This window comes from Cydia pomonella, chromosome 2 (assembly GCF_033807575.1).
Source record: "Cydia pomonella isolate Wapato2018A chromosome 2, ilCydPomo1, whole genome shotgun sequence".
Lineage (NCBI taxonomy): Eukaryota > Metazoa > Arthropoda > Insecta > Lepidoptera > Tortricidae > Cydia > Cydia pomonella.
Window position 1 is genome coordinate 26,577,593 of NC_084704.1, and position 13,385 is coordinate 26,590,977.

General features: G+C 37.9%; 2 protein-coding genes across 2 annotated transcripts in view; one reads left to right on the forward strand and one right to left on the reverse strand.

Moving 5' to 3' along the window:
* LOC133534755 (ATP-binding cassette sub-family G member 1-like) overlaps nt 1–13,385 on the reverse strand; it is a 50,946-nt gene that overhangs the window by 18,389 nt on the left and 19,172 nt on the right. The window lies entirely within an intron of this gene.
* On the forward strand, nt 1,105–2,385 carry LOC133534757 (uncharacterized). Its single transcript, XM_061874020.1, has 4 exons — nt 1,105–1,375; nt 1,560–1,712; nt 1,867–2,022; nt 2,178–2,385. The coding sequence occupies exons 1-4, from the start codon at nt 1,295–1,297 to the stop codon at nt 2,328–2,330; spliced, it is 543 nt and encodes a 180-aa protein (XP_061730004.1). The 5' UTR covers nt 1,105–1,294; the 3' UTR covers nt 2,331–2,385.

Genomic DNA, 13,385 nt, shown 5'->3' on the forward strand with positions numbered 1-13,385 from the left:
CTGCCTCTCTATCGCTCTTACATATTCGATTGTTGACGATAGGCCTTCTATTATTAGGTACAATCAGAATACACGCCCTGTTTTAGCATGTCGAAGGAAATAGCGTTGTCAAAATAGATGGGTTTATCTGAGTGAAAATGGGTTAGTCGAATTAACTAACAACTTATCTTCGACCGGTCTGGCCTAGTGGGTAGTGATCCTGCTTATGAAACCGATGGTTCTGGGTTCCAATCCCGGTAAGGGAATTTATTCGTGTGTTGAGCACAGATATTTGTTCCCGAGTCATGGGTGTTTTCTATGTATGTACTTATAAATATTTATATATTACATGAGGTAAATCGTTAATTACTGGCCACTCTTTAATAACTGTACCCGTACCATGAGTCACTGACAATATCAAAACTGACACATACGCTATCGAGAACGTAATTTACTTTCTATAAATCTCTCTTGCACTTACGTGCGAGTACAAGCGAGATGCATAGAAAGTAAGTTACGTTCTCGATAGCGTTTATGTCAGTGCCGAACTGTTGGTAGCCACACTGGCCACCCTTTAATAACTAGCCATCTTATACTAAAATGAATTCTGTTTATAGGTAAATATAAGATAGCCAGTTATTGAGGAGTGGCGAGTAATTGACGATTTACGCTATATAGTTGCCAGTACCCACAACACGCCTTCTTGAGCTTACTGTGGGGCTAAGTCGATTTGTGTAAGAATGTCCAACATTTATGTATTTATCTTATACTAATACTATAAACAATTTATCGCAATAAGTAAACGAAAATTACCAAGCGTCCAATAGGACTGTGATAACAGTTCAAAAATATTGAAACGTCACGGAAATATGAATACCAAAGGATAGTAGGTATCTGTACCCCTAGTGTAAATTTATTCGATAGCGAAACGTGACGTACGCGTTTGCGTTAAGTCTCATTTTGTATGGGATTTTGCGTTTCCAAAACGACCCGTTTGGCGCGCTGTTTCTAAATCCCATAAAAAAATGAGACTTAACGCAAACGCGTACGTCACGTTTCGCTATCGAATAAATTTACACTAGGGGCTCGGTTCCAATTTTTCAATTTCAATTTTGAAATTCATAATTAGAAAGAATATCGACAAAATTCTACATAAGAAACCTCTAAGGCAAAAAGATTAAGGGGCAAAAAAATTAATCTTATTAGGGTTCTATTTTGAGATACCTATGAAACCCTATAAATCTGTGGCGTGCTATCATTGATTCCTATAAAAGTAACATTTCATCACATCACGTTTATATACGTTGAATTAACCATGTTGACATCACCACTATGTGTTTTCATTGTACTTACAAATATACTGATATTATGTTTGAGTTATCCTGGTAAAATATTGGTAAGGTTATGTAAAAATAGAGTTATTAATTAGCTTGTTCTGCGCAGCGTTTTTTCAATTAATATGTATAATAATAACATATTGAAAAAGGGAGATCCCTTACTATTACGTACACCATGCATTAAATAGGCACATTTGTACCTGACAATATCTCTATCTATACCTACAACCTAATTCTCCGTAGGGTCCTGGAATTCCTATATTTAGAAAATTGGAGCCATGCACACCACCTACATCGGATGTTGATATATCAGTGACACAAAGAAAATATAATCGCTCAACTAATGTGTTTGATGTGTCCATCATAACTCCGTGGCCACTGGGAGACACCATCACTGTGAGTACATTGTTCTACTATGAACGTGGAAACTAATATGCCTTACAATTGGGATAATATTAAGATCAACAATCAAATATACTTAAACAAAGTTCAATAATAACACCCCTGATTGGCAAATTGTGAACTGATAATCATGCGTCTCTATTTTTAGTTGGAGTTGTCAGCTTCGATAAAGAAACAAGGAGGGTACAAACCAGGGTACTTCTATTTAAAAGATACATTTTGTACTATCATAGAAACTATTTTCAACGATGTGTTCAAAACATTTTTGGAGGTCATAGAAGTGGAAGATTGCCCTATACCAAATGTAAGTGAAGATTGAATGAAATATGTACAGTCAACAAAGCTTTTAGCTTGGAACTCTTACATACAAGTGTGTAAGCTAATAGTTTAGCTAACTGTACATGAAAGTAAAGTGTTTATGGTAATTGTGAGCGTGAGCATTTTATTATCTTGTTTTAGGGCACGTACAAAGTTAAAGATTTTTATTTGGACAGCCAAGAAATGCCAAAGGATGTTCTTTATGGGGAATATAAAACAGATGCAAAAATTTACAGGAATGAAGTGCTTATAGGATGTTATGTTGTATACTTGGATTTTGAACCCAAGGAGTAATTAAGTATTGTATCCATGTAATCTATGATATAATATTATAATGTTATCTTGAAAACGCCTTTTCACCAAGCCGTTTAGAAAAACTAGCATCAACTAGGGAAAACGCGTTCCATTAAAAACGGGTTTTACGGATACGTATAGTTATAGGCAATAGCCATATGTATCTTTCCTTCAGTATTTTTTGTAAGTAACTCGAGAATATGAGGTAAATAGATATAGGTTGAACCGCGATGGACAACCTCTGCATCAGGAACGACCCGGAGCGAGGGCTATGACCACTCTCTAAATATCATATTTAAATTGTAAATATTAGCAGCCTGCAGTAAGCAGGAATGTTCTCATGATTAATTCGCAACGTGTGGTGATACATTAAAACACGACCGCAGGGGGTGTTTTAAATCGACACGAGTTGCGAATTGCCTTGCGAGTTTTACAGTACATATCGCTCTTTAAAGTTTCGACATATGCACGTAAAGTGCTAATTCCCGCACGTGTGCGGGAAAGTAGCACCATATGTACTGTAAAAACAGTTTATAATTAGCAATGAACATGATTCAACCGAATAAAATAAATGATTGTCAACCAAAAAAATAGCTAAATTACATGGTATTAATATTGAGAAAATTCTCATATTAATGATATTTCGTTAACAAGTCAAATAAGAAAGTTGCGTAATATATTTTACAGTACATATGGTGCTAATTTATAGCACTAGTGCGAAAATAAGCATATCACGTTACTGTGTCGAACATTTACAGGGCCATATGTACTATAAAACGTTGTACGATACATGTGCGAATAGGTAATTCGCAACTCGTGTCGATTTAAAACACTCCCTTCGGTCGTGTTTTAATTTATCGCCACTCGTTTCGAATTTCCTATTTTTCGCACTTGTATCGTAATGTACTAATAAAACATTTTGTATGCAATACAACCTTTTTTTTTTTTTTTTTTTTTTTTTGACGGAGTGGGAATGCATTTACGCACAGTGTGTGGGACTCGCCGCTCCTTTCCCCTCTCCTGGCAAGAGGGGGGGAGAATTGGCCCTACCCACTAAACCCACTCCGGCGTTTCACCCACTTAGCCGTTTATGAGGGCGCACTGGGATCGATGACATTCCACCACTGCGCCCTCCGGCAGCCCCGGCTTATCGCCAAGGCACCCTCATAATGGAGGGGGGGATCAGAAACGCTTGATCCCCCTCCCCCGACAACGTCTATGGGGCCGTGCAGTGCGGGTTTAGTACCCGCTGGCCCTACTAGGGCTCGAGGTGAGCATGGGCTCTTCGCCCTCGACCCTGCCGCCTGCGACGGAGAGGAGGCGCATTCGCAGATGCTTCTCGCTCCCTCTCCGCCTTCTCCTTCTGCGACATGACTTTTTCGCAGAAGGAGGCCACCGCTTCCCATTTCCTCACGCTACCCAGCATCGCCACAATTATGCTGTGTAGCGAGAGGTCCGCAACCCCCGTCACCGCCCTAAGGGCCACTCTTTCCACGGCCCAGCGATTGCACTCTTCCAGAGTGTGCTGGGCCGTGTCATCCGCTGCGCCACATTCGTTGCACTGGGGCCCCGGTTCCCTCTGTATCTTGTGCAGGTAGTGTCCGAAACAGCCGTGTCCGGACACTACCTGCGTCACCCTGAATGTCAGGGCCCCCTTCCTTCTCCCCAACCACTCATCCATTACTGGGAGGATAGCCCCTATGGTTCGGGTTCCATAACGGCTATCCTCCAAGGCATTCCTCCATCTTTCCTTAAGGCGCTCCGCGGCTGCTCGGGCCAACCTCTCCACCTCTCTCGCATCTGTGGGCTCCCCACGCCTCCTGGCCTCCGCCCTCTGCCAGTATCTTTCAGCCAGCACCCCCGCGTCTAGTTCCCACGCCGGAGTGCCGGCAAGGAGGCATGCCGCTGCGTGAGAGGTAGTGCGGTAGGCCCTCACCATCCTCTGGGCCATGAACCTCTGCGGCCGACGGAGCAGTGCCTTCGCGCGTCTCGTCAGCCGTCCGGCCCAGATTGGCGATCCGTAGAGCGCCATGCTCCGGACTACCCCCGCATATAGACGCCTACATGGGGCATTCGGCCCCCCCAGATTAGGCAAGAGGCGGCCCAGAGCCGAGGCAGCACCCACGAGACGAGGAGCCAGTCTCGCAAAGTGCTCCTCAAAATTCCACTTTCTGTCCAGGACAAGGCCCAAGTACTTGATGTGGGCCTTGACCTGGACAGACTCACCCCCCACCCTTACTCTGGTGCCCTCCGGCAGCTGCCCCCACCCCCTTGTTCGCCCGAGGACCATGGCCTCGGTTTTCGGCAGGGCGACCCGAAGCCCCAGGAGTCCTATGCGCTGCACTGTAAGCTCGGTGGCCACCGCCGCCCTTCTGAGCACTTCCTCTAGCTCCTTTCCCCGCACGGCCACTAGTGTGTCGTCCGCATAACACACGGTGACCATGCGGGGAAGCTGCACCCCCCGGAGCACCCAATCGTAACCGAGGTTCCACAGGAGAGGACCCAGGACAGACCCCTGTGGAACCCCGCACGCCATAGCCCTCGCGCCCCGGATACCCCTCATGCAATACAACCTACAACCTCATTATATTAAAATGAATCTGATTTTTATTTATAAAAGGACATAACAAGAGGTTTAACATGTACAGTTTATGCCAGCTATTTTGAGTTAATAGTTAGTCTTTTATACATACTAAAAAGAAATATGCATTACCAAAACTTAAATGGTAAACACCCCTATAATGGAACAGGCACTAGTATGTATGTATGTATGTATATACTTTATTGTACATAGAAATAAAAACACGAAAAACACAGTTACAGAGTAAATTAAATACAACAAAGGCGAACTTATCCCTGTATGGGATCTCTTCCAGTTAACTAGTAATGGGATGGTATAGATAAATTCTGTAGAATAAATATTTATCATCAGGTTTTAAATACTGGCAATATTTTATCATAAACAAGAGCCATAGAGCAGCTTAAGTTTGATGTGTCATTGATTATTCTTTGGTTTAATATTAATGGTGCCATACATCTCATAACTGAACCAAATAAAAACAGTTTTTATTTGTTAATAATATTGAAACCAATTGCAGTAGCTTTCATTAATTAAATATATTGAAAACATAAAGGATGAATAGGACATTAAACTAGTGGTAGGTGGTAGAAATTTTACAAGTGCCGAGAAAATATCAAAATACTCGAAATTTCTGTTACGTGTCCCATGACTGGTGCCGTTAACATATTTCTATTTTAAATTTATTTTAAGACATAATTATTCGTATCTAAAATTATATATGTATACCTATACTTACATGCTTACATTATATTACATGAATACATACAATATTTAGCCTTCACATTCTTTCTGAATACTTTTAACATGGAATTTTACTAAAATGTATCATAATGTTTACGAGAGTGATCGTATCAGCAGCACAATGTGTTCAGGCAGGCTTATCAACTAAACGAAATCAGTCAAGTGCGAGTTCTGCAATGGTGTTATTGGTCGGACGAAAAACATGTAACCATACATACCTATTTGTATAGTTGTGCCGTTCTCGACAACATTTGGGTTTGACTCCTCGAGAAACGAAACCCAATAATTATTTAAAAATGATGGCCAAACATCATATTTAACATTATAATTTATCCGCTTCGCCACATTTAACGGTTTTAATAACTATGTTGAAATCGCCACGAGGTGTATTGATTGTACTGTCTAATATTCTTATATTCTATGTTAGATGGTCGGATATAATATTGGAAAGCTCATGATAGTATAATATTGAGTTTTATTTTTTTTATACAGTTTTAGCTCGTTATATGAAAACAGTGAAAATAGAACTGCCGTAAGTATTATCAAGCACAATTCAATATTTTTCTACATTGTGTATTTTTACTCTGTAGGGTCCTGCGAATACTATATATTGAGATTATTTGAACCCTGTGTCCATCACACAAAGGAAATTTAATGAAACATGTCATACAGAATTTTATAGCAACTCTTTTACTTTTCGTGCTGTTCGGTTGTGAAATGCTTTGCCATTAGACATTAAACGTGCTAAATCCCTTCCCGTTTTCAAAAATCTTTTGAAAACTCATTACCTTTCGCTGCCCTAACTTGCCTTTATTTATGATTGTATAATATATGTATGTATGCATATATTTATTTTATGAGTACCTATGTAGGTATGTCTTCAGGCGCGGATACAAGATTTGGCTTAGGGGGGGGCCATTTTGAGAAAATCATATATTTTTGCACAGAAAATAAGGTAAAAAAAAAATTACTCAGTTTAGTAATGTGAGAGCCAGGGTTTTAGGGGGGGGCCATTGCCCCTATGGCCCCCCCCCTTGTATCCGCGCCTGTATGTCTTATATTGTTTGCGTCTTCATTTTGTTGAATTATATGTATATCGACACTACCCGTTCAATGTTGTAAGTTCATAGGTTCCTGCTACCCAAAGGTTGTCTGGAAGAGATCGCTTCTTAGCGATAAGACCGCCTGTTGTTACCTAACATTTAAGTGTTTTTCATTTCCTGTCTATTTTTAAGTGTATGGTATTTAGTCACCTGCAATAATTTACGGGGTAAACATATAGGTTATTATGGGACCAACCCCGAAATCGCCGAAAAAAATTGAATGTTTCATACATTTTGACTGTCTGACAGTTTTCTATGGAAGAGTGAACATTTTTTTCGCGTATTCTGGACCAACGTCCCATAGTAAAAGTTGCTCAGTATGACCTATATATTCAGCCCGTAAATTATGTCACCAAAAGGCAACTTTAAAAAAACCCCATTTAAGCATTTCCATGTTAATTTAATAGAGGCTGAATTCCTTAATTTTGTATGGTTACTTTATATGGTTACTAGTTGTCATAGGGGAAACATAAGCTCTTAGAACAAAATGAAATAGTCATATCTTAAACTGGTTTTGATCCTATATTACACAAAAACGGTAAATGTATTATACATGTATTATACAGGTATTATACATATACGGTATTAGAATTATTAGGCGGATTTGTAGGAAATATCATGGAGGAAATATTGGGATAGTTTTGCTAACTAACCTTACCGTAGTCTAAAATGCACTTTAAAAATTTACGTAATAACAAAATTTGCACAAACGCTAAATATATGAAAATTGCTTCTAAAATCGGAAATATCATCTATGAGAGAATTCAGCAATTACTACTTTTATAAAACACAAAAAAAAATCAAAAACATTATATCCGCGGTCCCGACTCCCGACTGTCCCGAGCACACACATCCATCTCGCTCACGCACGCACAGTTAGAGAGAGAGAAGAACACGAACCTACTGGGGCTTAAAATCCGTTCACCGCCCTTATATACTACTTGTTACATATTCTCATGTAATAAGTAACTTACATCTCATGTACCTAATAAAATAAATAAATTACATGTTCTCATATTCTGGTTTTACAATGCTACGAATTGAAATTGTATTATTTTTGTGTTTTAATTTTTATGTCATGCCCTGATAATTTGCAGGCCTGTAGGTTTTATATTTTAGATATAACTCGTATAGATATATAAGTACATAATAATTATATTCAAGCATGAACGCTTGCGTAGTTCATCCGCTTCGCATTCGGTTCAAGTTATGTTAGTTTATTCGTCTGATGGCCTCACCTTGCCGTATTGTGTAAATACGGTTCTGCATCTCTTTTGTTTTTCTACACTAAGGGAAATGATGCAACACGAGTATTTAGGCCAATACGGTGAACTATATAGGCGACTTCATATAAGGAATTACTATTGCGATTTACGTAGCTTACCTGCAAGAGCCATCAACATTTGCTAAACTTTAACAGACTAACTATTACGGCAAAGGTTTTTTGAGCACCTTTTTCTGGACTCAGTTCAGGCTTTTAGAACTTTGTTGTCATAAGTGAAAATTTTATTGCCTGATATTTTATATAACAAGGTAATTTTGGTCTTCATTTTAAATGAGCTTAGGAATGCAGAATTTTAAACTAATATTAGTACAGTTACAGTGACTCTACGTTGATTTGCATTGTATTAAGAAATAAGCAAACTTATTTATTTATCTATGATTCAGCAGCAGCCAAGTGCATCTTAAGTTGCGCTACTTTAAACAGTGGTGCTACATAGATCGCATTTCCGAGCTAAGTCACGTGCAGTAAGTTCGTCGACCCCCCTCAGAAGCCCTAATCAGTCTTAGCGTCCTTGGCGGGCAGTCTCGAGTCTAGCAACAGAAAGCTAGTTCCTTGCGCCATAGCCGGTGAGTGCAATGCGCCAACGCACTCTACATATGACCAGGTTATTCGTCTCCTTGCAAACTATCTCTAATAAACCTTTTAATTTACTTGGCACCCAATTCACCTATTCTTTTTTTATGAAATTGGTCCTCTAAGATCAATCAGTTGTTTTTTGCTTTCAACACAATACAATTTTTTGTGGCAACATAAACTACCTATTATATAGATTTTTTGCCTTTGTGAGCCTCTAATTACAAAAATGTCAATTCCTCAAAGGATTAAAATACCTTCGCGCGATTATTCATTTAATCTTATTTCATGGATGTACATAACATAAATCATAAAAGTTATATACACAAAAATCACTATGACTAAACTTAAAATCTAAAAACAAAACGCATGCACATAAAAGACAAAAAAAAAAGCAAACAAAAACACTAAAACTAAAAAAAAAACACAAGTAATTAATATACTGCCCTACTTAAAATATCCACCCCATTCCGACTCCCCAGTCCAAAAGTACCAAAAATACTTGCGGAATTGCCGCGCTGGATGGCAAGCGATATTTGTTGGATCTTATTTTATCTCCATATCATGATATGACCGTATTTGCTCACGTCAGAAACCATATGGCTTGTCAAGCTTTCAGTCTTTGGCTCTTTGACCCCTTAACCTTGTGTTTATTCTATAGTTATTGTCTTCCGTATTTCCATTATTATGCTTACTATAGGTATATCTTATACCTTTAAACAAGCAATTCTTGTATATATATATTTCTGTGATCTCGGAAACGACTCTAACGATTTCGATGAAATTTGGTATATGGGGGTTTTTGGGGGTATACAATCTATCTAGATTAGTCTTATGTTTGGGAAAACGCGTGTTTTCGAGTTTTCATGCGTTTTTCTTCCGACGCAGAATATGGTCGCTAATTTCGTGTTGCCGGCCACTGTCCGTCTGGTCCAGCGGATTAAGACGCGGACTGCTAAACGAGTGTTACGGGTTCGAATCTCGCCCAGTGACTAACTTTTGTTTTTTTTTTATATGTTCAAGTTTATATATAATTTTTTAATTTTTATTGCTTTAGACAAGTTTAAAAAAATGTAGTTAATGTTTGAGATAACAATATATACTCCTCAAAAGAAAATAAGGGCCACTGAGTTTTTTGGCTATAATTTAAAACATACTTATTTTATGTGATACATTTTTTTACAATAAAAAATGGCATTCTTTTTTTTACAATTTAAGTGTATTTTTGTAACCATTAACGAATAAAAAAAAAGAAATTAAAGTTTTAATGAAAATTTACTTCTCTAATAAAAAAACTAAAAACTTAGAAATCACTGAAAATTAAACAAAATGACTTTAAATCACTAAGTAACATTTTGTTAGTAACGGGTATGTCCTCCTCTTTTAACATTACATTCTTGCACCCTTGAGTGCATGCTTTCGATCAATGATTCACATTCTCCTCTGGAATAGCATCCCAAGCCCTTTTAAAAACGTTTATGAGTTGCTGCTGGTTTTTAACCTCTTGCTGACTCTCCCTAAAACGTCGTTTTAACTGGTCCCACAAGTGTTCTATCGGATTTAAATCAGGGCTGTTGGCAGGACATGGTAAGACATCAATGTGAGCTTCATCAAGTACAGCTTTAGTCGCTCGAGCTGTATGAGCACGGCCATTGTCCTACATTTGGATAAAGCCAGGGTCCACTCGCTGTGAAAATGGGATCACTTGGGGTCTAATAACGCTTTCGATGTACCGCTGTGCAGTTACGGTACCTTCATTTAAAATGACCAGCTCCATTTTCCCGTGTAGGCTTATGCCGGCCCAAACCATAACATTGGGCCCTCCGAAACGGTCAACTTCATGGATGCAAGCTTCAGAAAAGCGTTCGCCCCGTCGTCTCCAAACTCTAACACGCCGATCGTCATTAAAAAAACTTCATTTTGCACTCGTCTGTAAAAAGAACCATGCCCCACTGGTTAAGGTTCCAGTTCAAATATCAGCGACAGAAATTTCTACGATTTGTACGTTGAACCCTGGACAGCGGAATTAGAACCACTCGTCGGCTGGATGTTTGGCAGAAAATCATGTCTTAAAAAAGGCTAGGCGCCAGTTCAAAGAAATCTTCCTAAGAAAAATCATTTTTAAAACATGATTTTCTCAGTTATTTAAACTTAACAGATTAAACATTAAAGGTACTAACTAATTCCTGGCGTAATAAAAATAATTGTAGCTTAGCGTTTTTTCTTAAAAATGAGATCGATAACTTGAAAAATGATTACGCCTGCGAAATTGTAATAGCAAGTAAAATATAAAATGAGTAAAACTTGGAAACCGCAAATAAAATGGCTTATATTATAATTGAATATGAAGGTACAATAAGGGTACAAAAATTTGGCTCACGGGAACATAGCGTAATAAACTGTTTTTTGATGATAACTTTGTGTACCGTGAGGTACATTTTTTTTTAACGGAGGTACTAAATAGTACAAATTAGGTACAAAAATATGGTATGCTTTTCATTTATTTTTATTTAGGTACTACCCGCCATTCTGACTCTCACGATGTTTGGTGATCTTCATGCAGTTACGAATCGTTTGGTCACTGACACGAGTACCTGTCGTCAACCGTAGTCGATTTTGTAGTGTACGAGCCGTAACTGAGAATTCTCGTCGGGCACTTAATCGGATGTAACGGTCCTCTTGAGCAGTAGTAGCACGAATCCTGCCTGACCCAGGTCTCCTTGTAACACTACCGGTTCGCTGAAAGCGATTGCAAGCATTTTGGATTGCTTGACGAGAAAATTCTAGCCCCAAAGCCACCGAACGCTGTGAATTACCTTCTGCAACCAGTGTAGCAGCCCTGGTTGCAGTATTCATGTCCATATGTCTTCGATGTGTCTCCATTATTCATTAAAACGAATATTTAATGAATTTCCTTAAGAAAACCTTATTTTTTTGGACAAAAACGTACGAAAAAGAGCAATTATTGAACACCGTAAAACAAAACAAAAGATCATAAAAAAAATGAAATCGTTCTATTTTTTTTAATCAGCCAGTATATTTCAACAAAAAAATAAAGTTTAGATTCCAGAGTTCGTGACATGCCTAAATTGAATCTTACTTTTTAAGTTACGCTGATTAAACTTAAATAAAGTAGCAGTCGTCAGTTGGCCCTTATTTTCTTTTGAGTAGTATATATTTCTCATAAATATGTCTAACGTTTACCTATACTGATTACGTGAATAAGATTTATGCTTTCGAGTTTTTATTTTATTGAGACTTATTTTGTGCAAAACGAAAAATTTACCGATACAAATTTTAAATACAGTTTCTAGGGTAGTTTTTGTGATGCCATCTCTCGGATAATGCCATAAAAACTAACTACTATGTCTCGCACAATGCGTATTGCCCTTAATTGAACCATAGCTCACAAGCTATATAATAAGAGAAATTGACAATAGATGGCGTTACTCTGTGACAAGTGCTGTAAGGTTGAGATTACGAATATTGAAAAAACAAACAAATTAATGTGGATAACATCACAAGTAAGTAGCTAAAGCACTTTTGTCATGGAAATCAGAAACAACGACGGTACCACAAACACCCAGACCTGAGACAATGTAGAAAAGCGACATCTTGAAAATCTATCAGAAATATCTATGCTATGTTTATAGTCTTAGGGCACTTCTTCGACCCGAGCGTATTGTGTGACTTTAGTGGCCCAATTTTTTAAATTATATTTTAATATTCGAATAAATAAATAAAAAAAGTAAGGAAAGCCTTCATGTGATCATATCAGTTTTTAGTATCACTGAAGTCAAACACCTGATCTACACTGAAACCGATTGTAAATAATAATAATTGTCAGTTCACATTTTACTTTTTTAAGTTTATGTTATAAATAGTTATAACCGAGCAAAGCTCGGTTGCCCAGGTACTGTATATTTATTTATTAAGCAAGTGAGCAAGTGTATGTCTACTAATTTACTATTAAAGGATAGATGCAATATTAAAGTAATGGAAGTTACACAATTGACTTTTATCTATTTAACTGGATGAGGTGTTGTAACACCTAAATGGTTTTTTAAAGGAAAGATACAAAGTTAATATTTTATTAACACTATGATGATTTAAATAATTTTTGATACCAAGACAATGTATTAAAAAGATCACAAACGTAAAACTGGTCTATTTTATTTCATAAGTGATCAAAACCAATTATAGGAACCTACATATTCCTGTCATTGTCATCAAAACAAAAAGTAGTAAGTATTAAATAATGACAATAATCTCAACATAAAACACTTCAATAATTTTTAGTTGTAACTATACTCTATACCGTGGTGTAATTCCGTTTTAAGTAATTAATGTCAGTTATTGGTGTTCCAGTTCACTGATTGAAGAAGAATACGTTATTGGTGAGGAATATCTTAGGACAGTGTGGAGCAAAGCAAATATAATGGGAATAGCACGGTGCTCTCACGTGCGCGTCTTTCGCCGTATCCAGGCCGCGCGGCCCGTGCTAGAGGCGTTTTAGTGAGGCGAGTCGCAATATGCTCGTATTGGCGATAGCTATCAATTTCCACGTTACACATTTTCCCGCTGGCAATTGGATTTCATATGTTTTTATTATATTTTAATCAATGTAATAAAAACATGTGTCCACATATAATCCACAATCACATCGCTGGAGGCCCGGAGGAATATTTATCTAATTAAATATTTCCTTCGGCTTATACGGGGAACACTAATTAATCCTGCCTTACTCTCCCCGGTAGCAATTTGGGTGCCTC

Bases quoted from the DNA above. Each gene is read 5' to 3' on its own strand.
- LOC133534757 (XM_061874020.1), top strand. From the start codon at position 1,295: ATGTTGACATCACCACTATGTGTTTTCATTGTACTTACAAATATACTG. The intron at 1,376-1,559 runs GTAAGGTTATGT...AATTCTCCGTAG, and splicing joins GTTATCCTGGTAAAATATTG to GGTCCTGGAATTCCTATATT. The intron at 2,023-2,177 runs GTAAGTGAAGAT...ATCTTGTTTTAG, and splicing joins AAGATTGCCCTATACCAAAT to GGCACGTACAAAGTTAAAGA.